This window comes from Arvicola amphibius, chromosome 4, assembly GCF_903992535.2.
Source record: "Arvicola amphibius chromosome 4, mArvAmp1.2, whole genome shotgun sequence".
Lineage (NCBI taxonomy): Eukaryota > Metazoa > Chordata > Mammalia > Rodentia > Cricetidae > Arvicola > Arvicola amphibius.
The window spans coordinates 126,848,715-126,869,181 of NC_052050.1; the positions used below are offsets into that span (position 1 = coordinate 126,848,715).

Here is a 20,467-nt window from a genome sequence, read left to right on the forward strand (position 1 = left end):
ATGTTTCAGGACAAGGGTTTGAACCCAGATCTCTTTGGTGCCATATTTTAAGCTCTTAAACTTCTAAGTTAGAGACTCTTAAGCCTTCTCGTGCAGTAGAAATACCTGGAGAGAAATACCTAGAAAGTTGCTAGGACCCAGAGTTTGTAGATCTACCCTAGAATCCAAGATGTGTGCTCCTGTTGATAGTGCGGATCTTGAGGGGCTCTGTTCAATAGCACAGTGATATGAACAGGCCTCAGTGTCGCTTAGGGGCCAGCGGGAGAACTCATGCCAGGTTGTGCCGGTATCTACTTACAGTAGCCTAGAAACCGTTCCCGTATAATCCCTTTCTGCTCTGATATGAGTCTTAGGAGAGGTAGCTATGTTGCAGGAAGGGCATGTGGAGACAGGGTGATTGCCACCTTTAGAGGGAAATCAAGGAGAGATGCTCAGTTAGCAAAGCTCACACCCTGGCTATGTTAGAGCCGCTTGCCCTCAGAATGGATTTTGTGGGCTTCAGAGACCAGTGCTCTCAAAGCCATTTCCAGACTATGAAGGGTAAGTGAAAGCGGTGTCAGGGTTTTGTGTCCTTGAGGGGCCATTCGAAATTCTCAGGCCATTTCCCCAGTGTTCTGAGGCGTAGGCAAAGTTCTTTGCTATTCTGATAGATGAAGTAATTTGGAAAGTAATCTGTATGAGATTTTTTGCTTTGCCTCAGCACTGGCAGAAGGGACGCTGGGTGATTTCGTATGGAAGAGCCAGGCCAGTGCTGTGAAGTCATAGTCAATCAGAAGACATGCTGACTGACGGCGGCTTCCTTGTGACAGGGCATTCCCAGCCTGCAGTAACAACCTGCTATGACTGCTTCAGCAGCCAAGAGACATCCCTGAACCTAAAGGAGGCATGAGAAGGGAAAAGTCAATCTAGAATTATGTCTAGACCATATTCTGCTGAAGAAAGACCGTGTGGTCCCCCACCCTCATCAGCTTTAAAGAGAGAGGTGGTAAAGTGGAGTCTTTTTTTTTTTTACACTTTTTTTTTTATTGATTTTTATTGAGCTCAGCATTTTTCCTCTGCTCCCCTCCCTGCCTCTCCCCTCCCCTTCAACCCTCTCCCAAGGTCCTCATGCTCCCAATTTACTCAGGAGATCTTGTCTTTTTCTACTTTCTACTTCCCATGTAGATTAGATCCATGTATGTCTCTCTTAGGGTCCTCATAGTTGTCTAAATTCTCTGGGATTATGAATTGTAGGCTGGTTTTCTTTGCTTTATATTTAAAAACCACTTATGAGTGAGTACATGTGATAATTTTCTTTCTGGGTCTGGGTTACCTCATTTCAAAATGATGTTTTCTAGCTCCATCCATTAGTCTGCAAAATTCAAGATGTCGTTATTTTTTTCTGCTGTGTAGTACTCCATTGTGTGAATGTACCACATTTTCCTTATCCATTCTTTAGTTGAGGGGCATTTAGGTTGTTTCCAATTTCTGGCTATGACAAACAATGCTGCTATGAACATAGTTGAACACATGTCTTTGTGGCACGGTTGAGCATCCTTTGGATATATACCCAAAGGTGGTATTGCTGGGTCTGGAGGAAAGTTGTTTCCTAATTTTCTGAGAAATCGCCACACTGATATCCAAAGGGGCTGTACCAGTTTGCTCTCCCACCAGCAATGCAGGAGTGTTCCCTTTACCCCACAATGCGGAGTTAATCTTAAAGAGAATATGTCTGAGAAAGTTCTCCTAAGAGAAAACGCCTAAGGCAGTTTTGAAAGGTGAGACTATGTTGATATATGTACAGATACTGAATGTGCATGGTTCTGTCAGATGTGTGTCCTTCCTCTCAGGGAGACTTTTAAATCAGCCAGACCACCCACAGCTGAAACTGAAATAGGCTGAGATAGATGTATAAAGAGAGTAGTCACCACACACACACACTGTGGTGTGAGTGCATGTTTGCATGCTTGGATGTGTGTGAGGTGTGCTTGTACTTAAGTGCACATATGTGTAGACCTCTGGCGTAGAGGTCTTTCTTGTTTTTCACTTAATTTACTGAGCAAGGTCTCTCATTTAGTCTTGAGCTTGTGTCTTCTATTGGTTCAGCTAGCCAGCTGTCCTGGGGAATCCCTCTCCCCCACGTGCTGGATCCAGTTCTGTGTGAGGGCTTGGGGTCTGAACCCCACAAGTGCTTTGTCAGCGGAGCCCTCCCCCCAGCCTCTTGATGCGTATTTTTGTCTCAGAAGTGCCTATATCAGTTCTAGAATGATAGTGTTTGAATCCTGGGGCAGCTTTTACTTCTACTGGGACGTCTGCATTGCTCCAGTGTTCCAGCTAGGTCCAGCTCTCCTCACTGTCCGTCGGGGGTTCTGTGACTGAAGATGGCCTACCTCGTTAGTAGAGTTTTATCTTCTGGTTTTAGGAGTGAGCTCTTCTACATTTTTAGATATTTGCTTCTGATATTTTGTCCTTGAAAAGAAACAGACAGTTCTGAGGTTAAGAGCACTTGCAGCTCTTCCAGAGAACCAGAGTTTGGTTCCCAGCACCCATGCCGTTTGGTTCACAACTGTCTGTAACTCAGGGCATCTTTCCTCCACACTCACTTGAGTGCTCATGCGTATATGCACACACATACACTAATAAAATTTAAAAATAAATCTCAGGTGCAATAATGCAAATTCTAGGAACAGTTGAAAACGAGAAGAAAATGTAACCTGGTTGCTTAATTCACAGAATTAACATGTGCTTTGACGACACATCTGATTTGATGGTCACGTGACAGTATGTTTCTTCTGGTTTGTTGTAGGTTAACGAAGCCCTTGTCCTTCGCTGATTGTGTCGGGGATGAGCTGCCATGGGGATGGGAAGCAGGGTTTGACCCTCAGATTGGTGCCTACTACATCGATCACATCAACAGTAAGTGTTTTGGTGAAATATAGTGCATCAGAAATTGAACCTCCAAAAACCTGTAGTCACTCATACAAAAGGATGGACATTTTATAAAGGAAGCTGCCTTATTTTAAATTCTTGGGTTTTTAAATTTTAATTTGCATTTTTAAAACTTATTTTATATGTTGACCACAGTTCCACGTTGGTGACTCCCCTCCCATCTACCCTTCTCCCTCCACTCCTCCTCCATCTCTATTCAGAAAGGGGCAAGCCTCCCATGGGAGTCAACAAAGCCTAGCACAAGTTGAGGCAGAGCCCGGCTCCTCCCTCTGTATCAAGGCTGGGCGAGGTAATCCAGCATGGGAACAGGCTCCCAAAAGCCAGTTAAGCACCAGGACAGGTCCTGATCTCACTGGTAGGAGCCTTACAGACAGACAACCTACATAACTGTCACACACATGCAGAGAGTCTAGAGGGATGGTTCAGCCGGTAAAGCCTAGGCTCACAACCAAAAATTCTTGTTTTTGTTTTTTTTTTTTTTTTAATGACTAGTATTCAACTTGAGTGCCCACTTAAGTACTTGGGGCATATATCAAGGAACTCTTCTTCTGATGAGGATGTCTGGACTGTCTGTGGGGCAAGCAATGAGTTTATGATCTAGTATAGGTCAAGGGGGCTGTGATCTATAGCCACTGGGTGCCTCTCCTTGTGCTTCTACTCCTCCTGATTGGAGTTCTGTATTCTTGTCCCAGAAAGAGTAGAGCGAAGTCCGGGCTGGTGTGGCCTGGTGGCTGGGAAGGGGTGGACACCGTCAGCGGCTCTGGAGTCAGCAGAACTGTTGGTGGCCATGCAGCCATGACTCTCAGAGAACACGGCCTGTGTGTTCCCTTCTTCCACTGTTCCCATCATGTCTCAGAGTCCCCTCTTACTGATGTCATCTGAGACACCACAAGATGGTGGCAGCTAGGCACCACTGTAATCTTGACTTCTTTGATTTGTCACCACGGGTCATTCCTTTTTCCTTACTCCTGGATTGCGTGGGGTCTTTCCCCTAGAGATCCTTTTCCGATACTGACCATACCCTTCTAGACTTGGTCTGTTCGGGTACCTCTGCTCCCAAGAGGCTTCCTGCTGCCCTCTCCACTGTTCTCTTCCCATGGATTAGGTGCCTTAGTCCATGCTTTTCTCTAATACTTGGAACGTGGGAAAACGTAAAAGCGTTGTCATCTTGCACTTGTATCTGTTTGCACTTCTTGATTCCTCACCAGCTGACAAGACTCTTGGAGGCAGTGACAGCACCGTGTGTGTTTATCCTTGGGCTCCTGATGGTAAACTCACGGAGGGAGAGCTGTGCTGTGGAACTCGCAGAGGAAAGCCGGGCTTTCAGAGGATTTCAGTGCATTTCAAACATATGTTATGCTTTAAAAAGCAGCATTCTGAATATATAAAACCTTAACTATCAGAACATGAATTTTTAAGCCCACCACTTTGCTTTATTTATTTAATTTACTTATTTATTAACTGTGCCCTAGTGGCCTGATGCATTTACTATGCCCTGAAGGACCCAAGTTAGCAACAAGTAGTCTCCTTACCGCGAAGGAGCTGCCTGCTAACTCATTAATCTTTGAGACATTCCTGCAAAGTAGTTTATCGGGAGCAAATGGTATTATCTCTTCTCAGCAGCTGCTGCACACAGATGTTGTGTCCTGACATTGTATAGTTTCAGCATTATTTCCTCTTTATTGAGATAAAAAAATGCAACAATGAATGTTCGGTTGCTCATTAGTATAGCAGCAAAACACTCTGAAACAGCTGCACTGAAGGATTTGACCTTGACAGTGAACGTAGCCTCAGGCCATGTTTCCTCTTTGCCTGCTACCTTCGTGTGGTGTGTGTGTGTGTGTGTGTGTGTGTGTGTGTGTGTGTGTACACGGCCCAAAGACAGGGCAGGCTGTTTGTGCCCGCCTAGAAGATACTATTACTATAACCAGCAGGAGTCATTCTCAAAAGATTTATTTGTATGTATATGTGTGAGCTTGCACAAGTTTACATGCAGCATGAGTGTGCAGGAGCCAGGGGAGTCAAGAAGAGGGCACGGGATCCCCTGGAACTGAGGTTGCAGGAGGCTTGAGCTGCTGTGTGGGTGCTGGGACCGTCGTGGGTCCTCTGCAAGCACGGAGTTAGCACTACTCCCTGGGCCAGCTCCTCCTCAGCTGCAGGACAGCAGCCTTTTGAAAGCTCAGATTTCCATCTCCGTAGCTTAAATTTGCCTTTTGTAGAGCTCACTGTAAAAGGTTTAGGAAGAGAGCTTTTTTCTTTATTTCTTCATTTCTTCATTCATTCATTCATTCATTCATTATGTATGCAATGTTCTGCCTGCATGTTTCCCTGCCAATAAAATAATCCAAATCAGAGCAAATTCAACTGAATTAGGAAAAGCCCAGGTTTAATAGATACCATGTTCTGGGATGGCTTTCCAACCTACTCCACCCCCCAAAAAAGAGGAGACAGGAAAGGAAGACTGAAAAACCCATGTGTTTGTTTTCTGGGGGGCAGTTTAAATACCCTGTGGGAGTGGTCTTGAGCATCCTGGGGAGGGGTCATCATTTGGCGTGCTTTCTCAGAGGCGGAGTCTGGATTGAGGCAACTCCAGAGGAGGGGGATTGGGATGGAACCTCCATCCGAATATTTCAGAGTCTTTGTATTTATGGATGCAAGGTCCGGAATGATGCTGCCACCCAAACAAGGGCCTCTGAAAGAGCAGTCAGCACTCTTAAGCACTGAGCCATCTCTCCAACCCATTTTTAAAGAAAAAATGGAAAAGAAAGATAGTGTCTCACTATGTAGCCCTGGCTAATCTGAAACTTGCTATGTAGATCAGACTGGCCTCAAACACAGAGCTCCTCTTTCCTCCTCTGCCTCCACGTGCCTCACTAGAAGTAGATTCTTTTTATTTGTCATGTTTTTAAAAACAAACACAAAACTTTGTACTCTAGGGCTGAAGCGATGGTGCAACAGGTTAGATAGAGTACTTGCTTTTTTAGAGGACCAGGCTCGCTTCTGAGCAGCCATAAGGGAGGCTCACAACCTTGCAACTCCAGTTTCAGAAGACCCAACACCCTCTTCTGGCCTCCCACGACACATGTATGATGTACAAACATGCACTCAGGCACGTATACATCAAGTCTAATAAAGTAAACCGTTCTATTGAATCAAACAATGGCATGGTAGAGTATGCTTTAGAAGTATATTTGACAAGGAACTGGTATTCAAAACATGTGAACAGTTTGCCAATAGTGAATGTAAATGAGAAAAACTAATTTCAAAATAAACAACAAACCTAGACTCTTCATAGACATAACAATTCTCTCCTTCATTTCTCCTATGATGTCACTATATTATATTTCTTTTTATTGCTTATTAGTATTCCATTTAAGAATCTATTTTGAAATTGAAATTGTTCCTGGTGGGGTTATCATGAAAAAGGCTGCTGTGAGCATTGTTATAGAAAGCTTTTTTTTTTAAACAAAAAATGTAAAACTTTTTATCTTAAGCTGTATGATCGAGTGCAAGGGCATGCCGGGACATCTGTAACTGAATCCCGTGCCCTGGCAGCCAGGCGAAGTGTTCCACCACAGAGCTACGCCGCAGTTCCTCCACATTTTCTAAGTGGGCAGTACACTAGTGTTAACTCTGTGCACACTGTTGCGAGGGCAGCAGATTTCTAGAAGACTCCTGGGGACCAATAGGATGGCGTCTCCTCCCTCATTAGTTGCTCATGGCAGCCATCATTCTCAGTGGTGTAAGCGGCTCACTCCTTTAGAGTCCTCATCTATTTGTCGAAGTGAGAATGTGTGATGAAATTTCCTCCATGTCATCTGTAGCACAGGGCAGGATGCCCTTATTTTGCAAGCTTGGTGATAGTCAAGGGTGGGCTTACATTGCATTTGTATTGCTCATGCGTCAGAGGATGGGCATTTAAGGTTGCTTCCAGCTTTGAGTTACTGTGAATTATGTGCAGGCAACATGGGTGTGATCCTGTCTTGGATAAATACCCAGAAGTAGGATGGCTGGGTCACAGCTCTGGCTTTAACTGGGGAATTTCACCTGCTTTTCCCATCCAGCTCCCAGCCGTGCACAAGGAGTCTTGTTCTCAGCCTTCTTTTTCGCATCTGCCTTCTGGTGATGCAACTTAGTGATAGTGGCATCCTGAGGGGGCCTGAGAGATACTGTTGCTTTCATTTGCCTTTCCTTGAATATCAGTGATGTCAAACATCCTTTCCTATGTTTTTTGGTCACTTGAATATTTTCTTTGAGGAAATGTCTATCTGAGGTCATGCCTATTTTTTTAAATGGGATCTTTTTAGTTGTAGGAATTCGTATAGGTGTATTCGGTACATGAGTCCTTTATCAAATATATGCATTGCTAGTGTTTGTTTTCAAGTCTTGGATGTACTTACTTTGAGAAGTAGAACTTTGATTTCCTTTTTAAATGTTAAAAATGTATCTGTTTGTTTTCATTTTTTGAAGAAAGTCTTATCTGTAGCCAGACTGGCCTTGGATTCCTGCCCATCCTTCTGCGTGAGCTTCCTGAGCGCCAGCCATAGACTTGGGCATCTGCACTCACACTGTCTGTTCTCCAGCTCCAAGGGTTAGGACACTTGTGATCTCTGCAGACACCCACACTCATGCACACAGACACCCGCCACACACAGTTTAATAATGGTAACTACAAACCTTCACCTTTAAAAGATTATTTATTTTTGATGAAACTCATTACACCACCATTTTTCTCCTCTTCAACTGGACCTTGGGAGCTCATTCCAATGCTCTGATGTGGGTCTCTGTCTCTATCTCCATCCATCGCCAGATGAAAGTTCTATGGTTCCTGATTATATCTGTATGAATAATGAAGTCAATTCTGTATCATCGGGTATAAATTCAGTAGTTTCAATATGCAATACAACTCTTTCTGCATATTGTAACTACCTATATTAAGAGGTTCTTTAAAATCCCTTAGTATCATGAGAATAACATATAATTCTGCCTTTTGGACAGAATTATAAGGGCTTTGTTCTACCTTACTTGAATCTTCTGGTTTGTAACCTGCCTTTTATGATTTATTTGCATTAGTATAGAATGTATGGGGTCCAGTTATTGGTGTATTCCGTACAATGTGGGAAAGGATTCAAGAAGTTCTCTTTATGAGGTTAATTCTATCACTTTTGGGGTAATTGCTATTAATCTCTCCTAAAAAAAATTAGCACAAGCCCTTTGCCAAGGTTCATTGTCTTCCCATAGTTTTTCAATTTCATCAGTAGTAATAGGCACTATAATCTCTGCTGGGTCTATACCTGCTAGTTGACAAAGTCTCAATTTTCCTTTTATAATTAATTCAGATACTTTTTCCACATAAGTTTTTATTTTACTTTGTTTATGTGGTAAAAAAAAAAAAGATCCATTCTAAGATAATATCTTCCCTTTGCATTAAAATTCCTGTGAAAATTCTGGAAGGCAATATGACTAGAATGCAATTAAGATTTGGGTTCACCCTATCCACATGTGTCTCCTATAATTTTTCTTCAATGACAATCAGTTCCTTTTCTGCTTCTGCTATTAATTCTCTGGGACTATATAAGTCTTTGTCACCATCTAAGGTGTTGTTTAAATGAACTATTAGATCAGGTGTTACCCCAACAGCTGATTGTAGACTTGAAATGTCACCTAATGATCTTTGAAAGTCATTAAAAGCCAGTAGTTGGTCTTTCCTAATTTGTGCTTTTCTGTGTTCTAATTTTCTGTAAACCTATTTTATAACCTAGGTAATTGACAGAATCTCCTCTCTTGTGTTTTTTTCAGGAGCAATTTATAATCCCAATTTTGGCAAAACTTTATTTCTTCAAACATTCTTTCTAAAGTAGCTATGTTTAAATCAGATAGCAAAATGTCATCCATGTAATGGTATAGATTTAGGAAATTTTTTACGTATTATTTCCAATGGCTGACTTACATGGTATTGGCACAGGGTGAGACTATTGAGCATTCCCTGTGGAAGGACGATCCACTGGCATCGCCTAGTAGGCTGAGAATTATTAAAGTAGGCACTGTGAAGGCAAATATTTCTCTGTCCTTTTCTTTTAAAGGTATAGTGAAGAAACAATCTTTTAAATCTTTTAAATTAAATAAGAGGCCATCCTTTTGGTAATAAAGAGGGCAGAGGTATTCCAGATTGTAGAGGGCCCATAGATTGAATTACCTTGTTGACAGCTCTTAGATCTGTCACTATTCCCCATTTACCAGATTTCTTTTTAACAACAAATACAGGAGAATTCCAAGGGCTGGTTGATTCTTCAGTATGGTGAACATCTAGTTGCTTCTGTACCAGGTGTTCTAAAGCTTGCAGTTTCTCTTCTGTTAAAGGCCACTGTCTAACTCATCTTGGTTTCTCAGTTAACTATTTTAAAGGTAGGGCTATTGGTACCTCTAAAGGTTTGTTAGTTGCTTTGTGTTCTTGTACAACCTGAGTGGCTGGTGACCTTTGTGTATAGTACCTTATAATATCCTTCCCAGAAATATGAGTTTATGGTACTGCAGGAATGCTAATCTGGGTATTCCATTGCTGCAGCAGGTCATGACCCCATAAATTCACTGCAATATTAGCCACACAAGGCCTCAGCCCTTCCTCTCTGTCCTCCTGGCCCTATGCATTTATCCCATCTTGTGCTTTGTTTCACTTGAGGTAGTGTTCCAATTCTTAGGAATTGAACATCTGCCTCTTGAAGAGGCCAATTTAGATGCCAAGATTCTGGAGTAATGGCACTCATGTTCATACCTGTGTCTATCAAACCTACACTTACTATGGCATTTATACACACTCTTATCTTTGGTCTTTGATCATTTATAGAAGTCTTCCAGAATATATGTTTTCTATTTCCTATTGGAGTTTTTGATTCATCCTCTATGTTTATTCCATCTCCAGAACGGTATGATTTTTATATAGAAGGCTTTGGATTTTTTAATTTTCCTGGTGAGACATGCCCTCCACAGTGACTCAGAGTGACTGGACCACTTTTGACTTGGGGGACTGTGAGAGGCTCCCCCCAAGAAGTTTCCTGATGGTATTAGGTTGCCTTGTCTGTCTTTTGTTGATCTGCATTCATTGGTCCAATGTCGGCCTTTTCCACACCTACATAATCCAGAAGGTTGATACCTTTTATTTTTGCCATTCCCAGAGGATACATTATTTCTAGGAATTCCTTGCTTACAGTCCCTTCTCAGATGTCCTATTCTACCACAATTAAACCCTACCAGAGAGTGTTTGGTTACTTTCATAACCCAAGTGGTCGTTTTGATTGCTTTTGCTCATTGGTAATGTGACTGAACTGGCAGTGTGAAGGCAGGAAAGTGGAAGCTGCAGAGGCAGCAATGGCAGTGGCGGAAGCAGCAAGAGTGGAGAGAGGGCAGCCAGCTTATGCAGCAAACATGGGAGAAATGACAGAAGCTGCCACTGAAGACAGAAAACAGTATGTAGGCCCTGGTCAGTGTGAAGGCTCCAGGATTGTAAAACTGAAGGATCGAGGACTCTTCATAGCATAGCACCCAAAGATGTAATTGCTAGCCTTTGTGTGAGCTGAAGGTCCTAATACCCAAGACCCACTCAGCAGAGGGACCTGCTGCTGGGCACTGAGATAGCTTCTAAGTGCAGGGATATTAGTGGTTCAAACCTAGAGCACTGGGCCTAATACTCAGTACCTAGAGCCTTTAGTCTCTGCTTCTGAAGCCCGGAATATTTGGCCCCCATTTCCCCAGGCATGGAAGCTGTCAGCTTCTGGTTCTGCCAGTACACCCTTGTATTGGTTACCTTTCTACTGCTCTGATAAAACACCACGGCAAAGTCACCTTATAGAAGAGTTTATTTGGGCTTACAGTTCTAGGGGGTTGAGAGTCCACGAGGGTAGAGCAGAGGCAGCAGGTACAGACACCTGACTGGAATGGAGCTGAGTGCTGAGGTGTCACATCTCAAGCTGCAAACAGAAAGAGTGTTGTGGCTTAGTGACACACTTCCTCCAGCAAGGCCGTACTTCCTAAACCTCTCCAAGCAGCAGCAGCAGCGGGGGCCAAGTATCTAAATACCCGAGACTATGGGGGACATATTCAAACCACCACAAGCCCCCAGGTCCTGACTGCTCTGGGGTCTAGAAGTTGAAAATGCCTCTCACTCACTCGTGGCTCAGGTTCAGGTATAGCAGACAGACCCAATGGCTGACTGGGAGCATGGGAGGAGATGCTAAGTTGAAAATATAATAATTTATATATTCCACATTTTTCTCCCACCTAGATTTGACATAGATTCTTCTGCCTTCTGAACTTTCAGATTTTTCTTCAATTTTGTATTCTTTCTCTCCTCATTTGTTTGATGCATATACCATTTGAAGATGCATAAACTGTCCTTCCCAAATCTGTGCCCTCCTCCCCTTTCCCCTTATTGTGTGCCCTTTTACCCGTCATAATTTTTTCCTTTGGAATTACTGTCAAACATCCCGCTTGTCTGTTTCCTCCTGATTGTCTTGTCTTCATTGGTTAGACTTTACCAGTGAGAAACTTCTGACCAGTCTTGTCTTCAAGGTCTTTTAAAAATATTTTTTTTTTTACCCTCTTGTATTATCATCTCACACACAGTTGGGCCCTTATGAAAACTAAATGGAAGATAATTCAGAATCCTCTCTTCTGTCTTCACTGTGCTCTTTCTCACTCGTGTCTTTGCTTTCGTTCCTTCTCTGTTTTCCCAACTCGGCCATGGCAGCCTTGTTATAGATTTTATAAAAGTAATAGTGCAGAAAAGTAGAGAATGGGGATAAAGGAAAGCCACGTGTTCAAAGACCTAAGGCTAACTAATTTTCTGATTCTTAAATGCGCATCTTTTCAGTCCTTTTCCTATTGAGGCAAAACATGTTCATACTTGGGGTTTTAAAATAATTATGTCATGCTTTGCTTTTAAGTACAATTATAGGGTTTTCTACATTTCTGTCTTTCTTTTTTGGTTTTTGAGACAAGGTTTCTCTGCAACATTCTTAGCTGTCCTGGCACTAACTCTTATAGATCAGGCTGGCCTTGAACTCATAGAGATCCGCTTGCCTCTGCCTCAGGAGTACTGAGATTAAAGGCGTGCACCACCACTACCCGGCACATTTTCTAAATTTCTTTCTTTCACGTAATATGAAAATTTCACTACAAAAGGTTTTGGTGCTGTCATATCAAAGGGGTTGCCCTTTGGCAGTAGAACCTCTTATTTCTGTCAAGTGGTCTAAAATATAGTTAAGAGCCTTGCATGAGTTTGCATAGATTCTTTTGTGGCTCACTGTGGCTTAGGAGGTGTGAGGAGAAGGAAGGGTGGAGGTTGCCCTGAGAGCAGGGGTCAGGTGGAAGTCCCTCCCTGCTCAAGTGTCCCTGTGCCACCTGCAGAAAGCGCTAGCTCATCCTCTAGAGTTGGTTGCGTCAACTGGACAGAGATAGCCTGTGGTGGAGTTTAGGTAGGGAACGGAATGGGGAAGAAGAAGCTGGAGCCAAAGGCTTCAGCAAGCTGGAGATCGCAGGGCTTGGTGAGATAACGAAGAAACTGTCCAGAGAAGAGCTCCAGGGCTAGGGAGATGGCTGGAATTTCTTGGTCTCTTATTTAATTATAGCTAGATTACCTGGCATCAGACTTTCAATCAGAAGAAGCCTGAATGTTCTAAATTGCTATATTCTCAACCATCCTTCTTTAAAGACAGTTATTCTAGTCTAATTTGTGGGGTTTTGTTTACTTTGTGCACTATGATTTCCTCCAACATCGTATTCTGTCTAATGCATCCAGTAGGTGCTTAATAATTGTATGTGGAAGAAATGGGCAACAAGAAAATTGTGCAGATACCGTATAAAAAGGCCGATGAGAAAAGTTGTTCATATTTATTTCATTCGTTCTTCTGAGCACAGCAGGAAGAATGGAAATCTGCGTTATCGGCAGAAACACGGTTCTCTGAAGTGCAATGTCGTCTTCCATGATAAGCTTTCGTATTCCGTCTGTAAAGTCCCACGTCGAGAAAACTGATGGGATGTGAATTCTCTTGAGATATGTAATGTTTAACGTGTGTAATAGATTACTTCTTTAATATAGCAGACGGCATGCAAATTACCTTGCGTTATGATATAGTGGTCTCTCAAGGCCAGAAGGTCTTAATAAAAAAAGAAAATACCACATTTGTAAAACACTCTTCTTGTGTGTTTACATTTAATAAATATTCTTTTCAGATCTACTCAGCAAATATAACAGATGGAGATGAGCCTAGCCCTGCTTTATGAAACCTTCAAAGATGCCTTTGGGAGTTCTCTTTGTGGTTCATGTTTGAATTGTGCAATATCTCAGAAATATAAATGTTTCCTGCTTCTGTTGTAACAAATCCCAGTCAGTCTTCTCGAGTGTTTCTTCAGCCTCATCCAAAACACAGTTATTATCTTCATCTTTGGTGTTGTTTTAATTCATTAATTTGAGTGTTGATGCTGTAGCATATTTTGCCTTTTAGCTATTGACAAATATGTATTTAAGTGTGCCAGTTCCCAAACATGAGGACGCATATGACTGGCTGGACCTGAGGGCTGCCTGCTTACGTTTCTAACTAAAAACATCCAAGTCTTTGCATCTCTTCACTTAATTGGCTTAATGGTTGCTTATCTCATCATGACAAATTACTAATATTCGTTATCGTACAGTTTCTGTGGATCTTGAAGCAGGTAAGGCTTAGCTGTCCTGGCTACAGCTTTTATTAACTCGTAGCCAGGGTGTCAGGCTGCGCTTACCCCGCGCTCTGCTGGAGACGACTCTGCTCGAAATTCAGGCTGTGGGTACTGGCAGTATTCCTATCTGCTGCTGGCCACAGGCCTTCTCACCCTTTCAGACTGAGCTTCTCACTGGGCACCCACGCCAGGGCAGCTGACTCCCTTGTGGTGGAAGGGGTGGGGTGGAGAAAGAAAGGGAGCCCAGTTCTGTCCCCTCTCCAGCCTGATGGAAACATTAGGACCGTAAATTCCTATTTGTCACATGATGCTTTCTGTACTGTGAGGCAGAGTACAATCCTATGTGTGCGAATACTGGAAATTAATCTAAACACCATTAGGATATTAGAGGCCGTGTTAGAGCCAATGTATAAATATCCAGCTGACACGTTAGGCTCTTCTTCGGTGATCTCTGTGCATCTGCCATATTCCCCAGACGGCTGCTCCACGTTGTCTCGTCCTTGAAGATTCTGATGTGGAGGGTCTTCCCGTTTGGGGCATCTGTCGAGACAGTGGCTATAGCCTGTATTTACTCCCAATAATTACATGAGATGTTCGCCTTTTGTGTATTAAAATATTCATAGTTTTGAAATGAGTATTTCAGAAATCGTGCCTTGGAGAAAGCTCAGCTTTTATAAGCAGTGACTATGAAGCCAGGACTCTAGGTGTGAGGCCGTGGTTCAGTGTCCTACCAAACTGGACACTTTGTGAGTCACCCAGGCCCTCGCCCAGCCCCAAGGGGACCCAGCCTTCCCTGACTGACGTGCAGCAGTGTAATATCTACCTACAGGTCACACATTCCCAGGGCAGCCTGGCCTCAGAAGAATCAGCCCTATGGGCCAGCGCAGACCTTCTCAGTACTCAGTACTCTTAAAGTTTTAAAATTCATCTTATTTTATGTATGAGTGTTTGCCTCTGTATGTGTGCATGTGCACTGTGTGTACATGCACCACGTGTTTATATGTGTGTACATGCACCACGTGTGTATATGTCTGTGCACATGCACCACGTGTGTATATGTCTGTGCATGTGCACCACATATGTATATGACTGTGTACATGCACCACGTGTGTATATGTCTGCACATGCACCACATATGTATGTTTGTGTACATGCACCACATGTGTATATGTCTGTGCACGTGCACCACATAATGTATATGACTGTGTACATGCACCACATGTGTGTATGTCTGTGTACATGCACCACGTGTGTATATGTCTGTGCACGTGCACCACATATATGTATATGTCTGTGCGTGTACACCATGTTGCATGCCTGACATATCAAGAGAAGGTATCATATCCGCAGAACTGGAGTTACAGATGGTTGTGAGCTACCATGTGGGTGCTGGGAAATGAACCCAGGTCCTTTGCAAATGCAACAAGTGTTCTAAACCATTGGACCATTTTTCTAGCCCCGCATCTCCGTAATGTGCTAGTCATTCATCTGAGTTCTTAAAAGTATATGTAATCAACTTTAAATTTTATTTGTTTAAAGTAGCTATTTCTTTTGCACTGCTGGGGGAGGAGGGTGTGTGTGTGTGTGTGTGTGTGTGTGTGTGTGTGTGTGTGTGTTAGGCACTCTACCAGTGAGATACATTCCAAACTCCTTAGACCGACTCTATGCAGGTGTACCATGCAATGAGTTGCAAAGTTCTTGAGTTTTGACGGATATATACCACATAACCTTTGTAATAACCAAGATATGGAGTGCTTCTGTCCCCTCAGAAAGGACATTTGGCCTCCACTATAGCAAGTACTTCTCAGGTAGTCATTGATCCCTTTTCTGTCATTGGATTTGATTTGCCTTTAACCAGGATTTCGTATAAGTGGGTTATGCAATAACTGTTGCCTGGGATCCGATACACACATACATATTGTCTGTATCTCTTTATTTCTGAGTAGTGTTTACTGTACGGATAACCCACAATCTACCCACTGCAGTGGGTGGCCTTTGTGTGCTGTGAATAGAGCCGCTAACGAGTGTCTGCGGACAGGGATTCCCCGCGAGTGAATCCTGCGCTCGGCGGAAGCGTGCACTCTTCTGTGACTTGGCACCAGTGTCTCTTAGTCAGCTGCACTGGCGTCCTTTAGAGCCACAGGCCCTGCACTTTCCTTGTGGCCGTCATTTACCCCGGGAAGACGCCAGTGTGCGGCAAGTGCACTTACTATACGATGAAATGGCAGGGTGAGCCGCCAGGGCCACATCCTAGTGCACTTACTATACGATGAAATGGCAGGGTGAGCCGCCAGGGCCACATCCTAGTGCACTTACTATACGATGAAATGGCAGGGTGAGCCGCCAGGGCCCACATCCTAGTGCACTTACTATACGATGAAATGGCAGGGTGAGCCGCCAGGGCCCACATCCTAGTGCACTTACTATAAGATGAAATGGCAGGGTGAGCCGCCAGGGCCCACATCCTAGTGCACTTACTATAAGATGAAATGGCAGGGTGAGCCGCCAGGGCCCACATCCTCCACTGGCAGAGGTCATCGTCGGTTTGGAGACTTTTCACACTCACTAAGGGACTTTCTCCTTAAAGCAAGAGCAAGGTGGCTTTGGTTTTTAATTGCTTTAAACTTGCTAATCTACCACAGAGTGATTGATATTTTTGATAAAATAAAAATGAATTCATAGAAAAATAAAATGCCCATAAAGAAATATAAGCTCCAATATTTATAGATTCAACAGAAGTATAGCTGAATAAAATGGCTATTAAGACTTCAATGTTCTCTTGATTTTCGTGGGCATGAAAATGAATTTGAGAAACAGTGATGGTCCATGGCCCGGGCCAGGGGTAGCGCTGATGTACAGGGTGAGAGGGCAGGAGGCCTGTGTCAGGTCAGTGGAAATCTGGCCCTTCAAAAGTCCATTTGGCCTTGGATGCTGATGATATTTAGCCCTTGTTTTCTGGGTATTGGGCACCCAGAGAATTCTCAAAAGGATGGTTGATGGATGCCATCTGTATGAAGGGCGTATAGTTAGATGCATTTCTGTCGAGGACTGAAGTTGGAGGACCAAGGGGTGGTTTGGGGCTAATAGGAGAAAACAACCCGTATCCAAGTTTTAGACACTTTATAGACGTGTCTGGTAGACACTTTAGAGGATATAGGAATTTAAACTAGCTAGTTCCTCGATGAATAGTCTCACAAACATAATTAAATCTCAACACAGACTCCACCTACTGTCTTTTCAGAAACCACACAGATTGAAGATCCGAGAAAACAGTGGCGGGGCGAGCAGGAGAGGATGCTCAAGGACTACCTCTCTGTGGCCCAGGACGCTCTCAGGACGCAGAGGGAGCTGTACCACGTGAAGGAACAGAGGCTGGCGCTGGCCCTCGATGAGTATGTCCGCTTAAATGACGTCTACAAGGAAAAGTCAAGTTCTCGCACGAGCCGTGAGTACTGTGTGGCTGGTCACACCCCAGAACTGAGATGAGATTGTAGGGGAACGATAGCCACTCACACTTCTCCAGAGATAAATTCTGAGCCACTTTGCCTCCTCAGCAAAAATCCTCCAGGCCAAGAGAGATGAGGGTTCCCAACAGATGGCTCAGGGAAGTGCCCATCCCCACTTGAGGTACAAATCTCCCCGCTTAGGCATCGGCAAGGTTGCCTTTTGTTTGTGTAATTTTCTGTCAGAACAAGGAACAGAGGCCAGAGACATCTGATCCCCTAGAACTAGAGTCAGAGAGCTGCAAGCTGCCCGACATGGGTGCTTGGAACTGAACTCAGGTCCTCTGCAGGAGCAGCAGGCGCTCTTTGCAGCCCAAATTTGAGTCTTTCAAAGGTGATCTTTGCTCCTAGAGAGGAACTGGGACTTGCAGCTCAGTCCCCCCTCTCCCCTCCTGTGTTCACCTGTCAGTTATCTGGAGCTGGCCTGAATTAAAGGGGCAGCTAGGATGGGCTCAGAACTGTTACATCATAGCCCCTACCCCTACCCCAGGAGCTGCACTGCAGATCTCTTGAAGGACCCAGGACAAGTTCCTCTCAGTATTTTTGTATCCCGAGGCTTTGTTTTTGTTCTTTAATATGACAAAGGCCTGAAGAGCCGGGCCTGGTGGTTCATGCCTTTAATTCTTGCACTTGGAAGGCTGAGGCAGGAGAATCACTACAACTTTGAGGCTGGCCTGGGCTACATAGTAAGACCCTGTTTCAAAAAAAGAAAATAGGCTTAAAATAAGTGTGCGAGCCTATCTCCTAGAAGAAAAGCACAAGCTGTTTCTACAAAAGAACACACATCTTGGCCCTGTGTGTGTATGTGTGTTACAGGGACCAGGAAAGGCCTCGCGCATCCTAGGTGTGCTGGACCACTCCCTGAGATAGGCTCCCACTGAGCTGTATAAACTGTGCTGGACCACTCCCTGAGATAGGCTCTCACTAAGCTGTGTAAGCTGTCCCTGAACTTGCCCTTTGGCCCAGGAACACTTGCTTTTGCCATCTTTCTGCTACAGCCTCCTAGCTAAGGGATACAGGGCTACTTGGAATACCAGGTCTCGTCCATAAACCTTACTTTAAAAATCAGTAAATTCCAAGCTTTCAATTATTGCAATTAATAAGTGCTATTTTTTTCCTCTCTTAAAAGTCTTCTCAGGGTCTTCATCCAGCACTAAATATGATCCTGATATTTTAAAAGCTGAGATTTCCACCACGCGATTAAGGGTAAGATTTTTCTCATTGTGGTTCTTGATTGAACAAGTGCTTAGAAGCTCAGGCCATGGAGAAATCATGAGAAATCACCTCCCATCTTTGTCTCTGAAGGAAATATTACCACTCTTAACTGTTGGGTGATCTTTCTCCTTTGTTTGAAGGATGGCTGGAATGACTTTTGTCTCCTATTCAAATACTAACCGGGCCTGACCCTGCTTAGCTTCAGAGATCAAATGAGATTGGGTTCCTTCAGGTAGAGTGGCCGTAGCCTGGGGTTCCTTCGTTTCCATTGCCTTCTTTTCTTATTAGCACTTAGTATATGCAAGGGAAACCTGCATCCTGATAATTTACTTTCCCTCCCTGTCTTCTGGGACATTTTCCTCTTTCATCAGGTGCCCTGGCATTTAAAAGGGTGTCTGCAACTTCCACTAACTACCTTGTCAGTCTGTCATTCCTTCTCTGAAAGGATTATTTCCTGATCATTGCTCTCATTATTTTGATCAAACTGCTAAATGCCGATCTTGTTTATCGTTGATTGGGGGATCACAAGGGCTGTTCATGAGCAAGCTGCATCATATGTAATAATTACATGGTCCTGCAGCAGATTATCACCACAGCACTGACGCCTCCATCGCTCCCTCTCACATTAACTCTCAGTGCCTTTCTCCGCTAGAAGCAATGCTCGCCTTGCTCGCTCTGAGTCTTATGCTTTCACTAACACTGTAAAACCAGAATGCCGCCCGTGTATGTGGTTCCATGGCCTTTGTTTTTCCAGCGTTATCTCAGGATTCATCCACAGTCACTTTTAAAACTAAATAGCTACTGCTTTGGCAGGCGTGCTTCTCTGTTCTACCTCTGGTGTGTCTGTTTACTCCAGCTCCTGGTCATTAATAACGTCCTTATGTATACATCTTACAGACTCTTGGTGCATACATGTACACATTTTTTTGTTTTTGTTTTTCAAGACAGGGTTTCTCTGTGTAACAACCTTGGCTATTCTGGAACTCACTATGTAGACTAGGCTGGCCTCAAATTCACAGAGATATGCCTGCCTCTACCTCCTGAGTGCTGAGATTAAAGGTGTGCGCCCACCGTCACCCTGGCTATACTTCTTTTTGATACAATGGTGGAATTGGGATGTCAAAGAATGAACACATCTTTTAGCAGGGCTAGCTTAGTTGGCCAAGTGCTTGCCTAGTAAGTGGCTCAAAACAAACAAACAAACAAACAAACAAACCTACCTCCTGTTTTTCAGTGGGTATTGCCAGAGTTTTAACCATTCTTGCTTCCAAATATTTGCATTAAGGCTCAAAGTCACTTAATGCCCATGCCTTTTGCTTACATTCCATAGGTTTGGAATTTTGAATTTTTACTATCATGTGCTCCAAATCATTCCCTGCCTCTCTGAGAATTCACAGAGTACATTGCTTTATTTTCAAACACCTGGAGAGTTTTATCATTATCACTTATTTCAGCCAATTCTACTTATGATTTCAATGGTTTTATTTATTTATTTGGTTTCTAATTCCTTGCCCACATTCTGCACATTAGTGTGTGTGTGTGTGTGTGTGTGTGTGTGTGTGTGTGTGTATTTTAACCAAAATAGCTGTAGTACTTTCATTTCCATGCCTTGATTAATCCAGGGCCTAGATCTCCTGTCTTCTGGGTCCTTGGGTCTAGTCTGCTGTTCTTTTGTCTTTTGGTCAGTTCTTGATCCTTATAGATGATTACTTCATAAGAGCCATATACTACCTGTGCAGTCATACAAAGATTATTATAAGCTTTGGGCGATCTTGCATTTTTCAGAGCACTCATTTTTCTCAGAAGCTCTTTGCTTCTTGTGGCATTTCGGTCGGGAGCAGATGGTTTAAATCCAGCCAGAATTGGAAATGACTGAAATCCAGTCTTCAGTCCCTTTCTTAGTGTGGGTCTATCTCCAGTTTATCCCATCTCAGAGCTGCCCATGAGCTCATGGACACCCTTTTCCCCCACCAACCCCATCAGCTTCATTGAGACCTGTTGAGGTTTTCTGTCCTGCCTGGTTCCCACAGTCGTTAGGTCCCAAAGAATCACACAGAGGTTTATATTAATGATAAACTGTTTGGCCCATTAGCTCAGGCTTCTTATTAACT

General features: G+C 43.6%; 1 protein-coding gene across 1 annotated transcript in view; it reads left to right on the forward strand.

Annotated features, from left to right (window-relative positions):
* Wwc2 (WW and C2 domain containing 2) overlaps nt 1-20,467 on the forward strand; it is a 165,521-nt gene that overhangs the window by 68,863 nt on the left and 76,191 nt on the right. Inside the window, 3 exon segments of the mRNA XM_038327607.1 lie at nt 2,786-2,895; nt 16,880-17,083; nt 18,271-18,347. Of these exon segments, the coding sequence (XP_038183535.1) occupies nt 2,786-2,895; nt 16,880-17,083; nt 18,271-18,347 (391 nt within the window).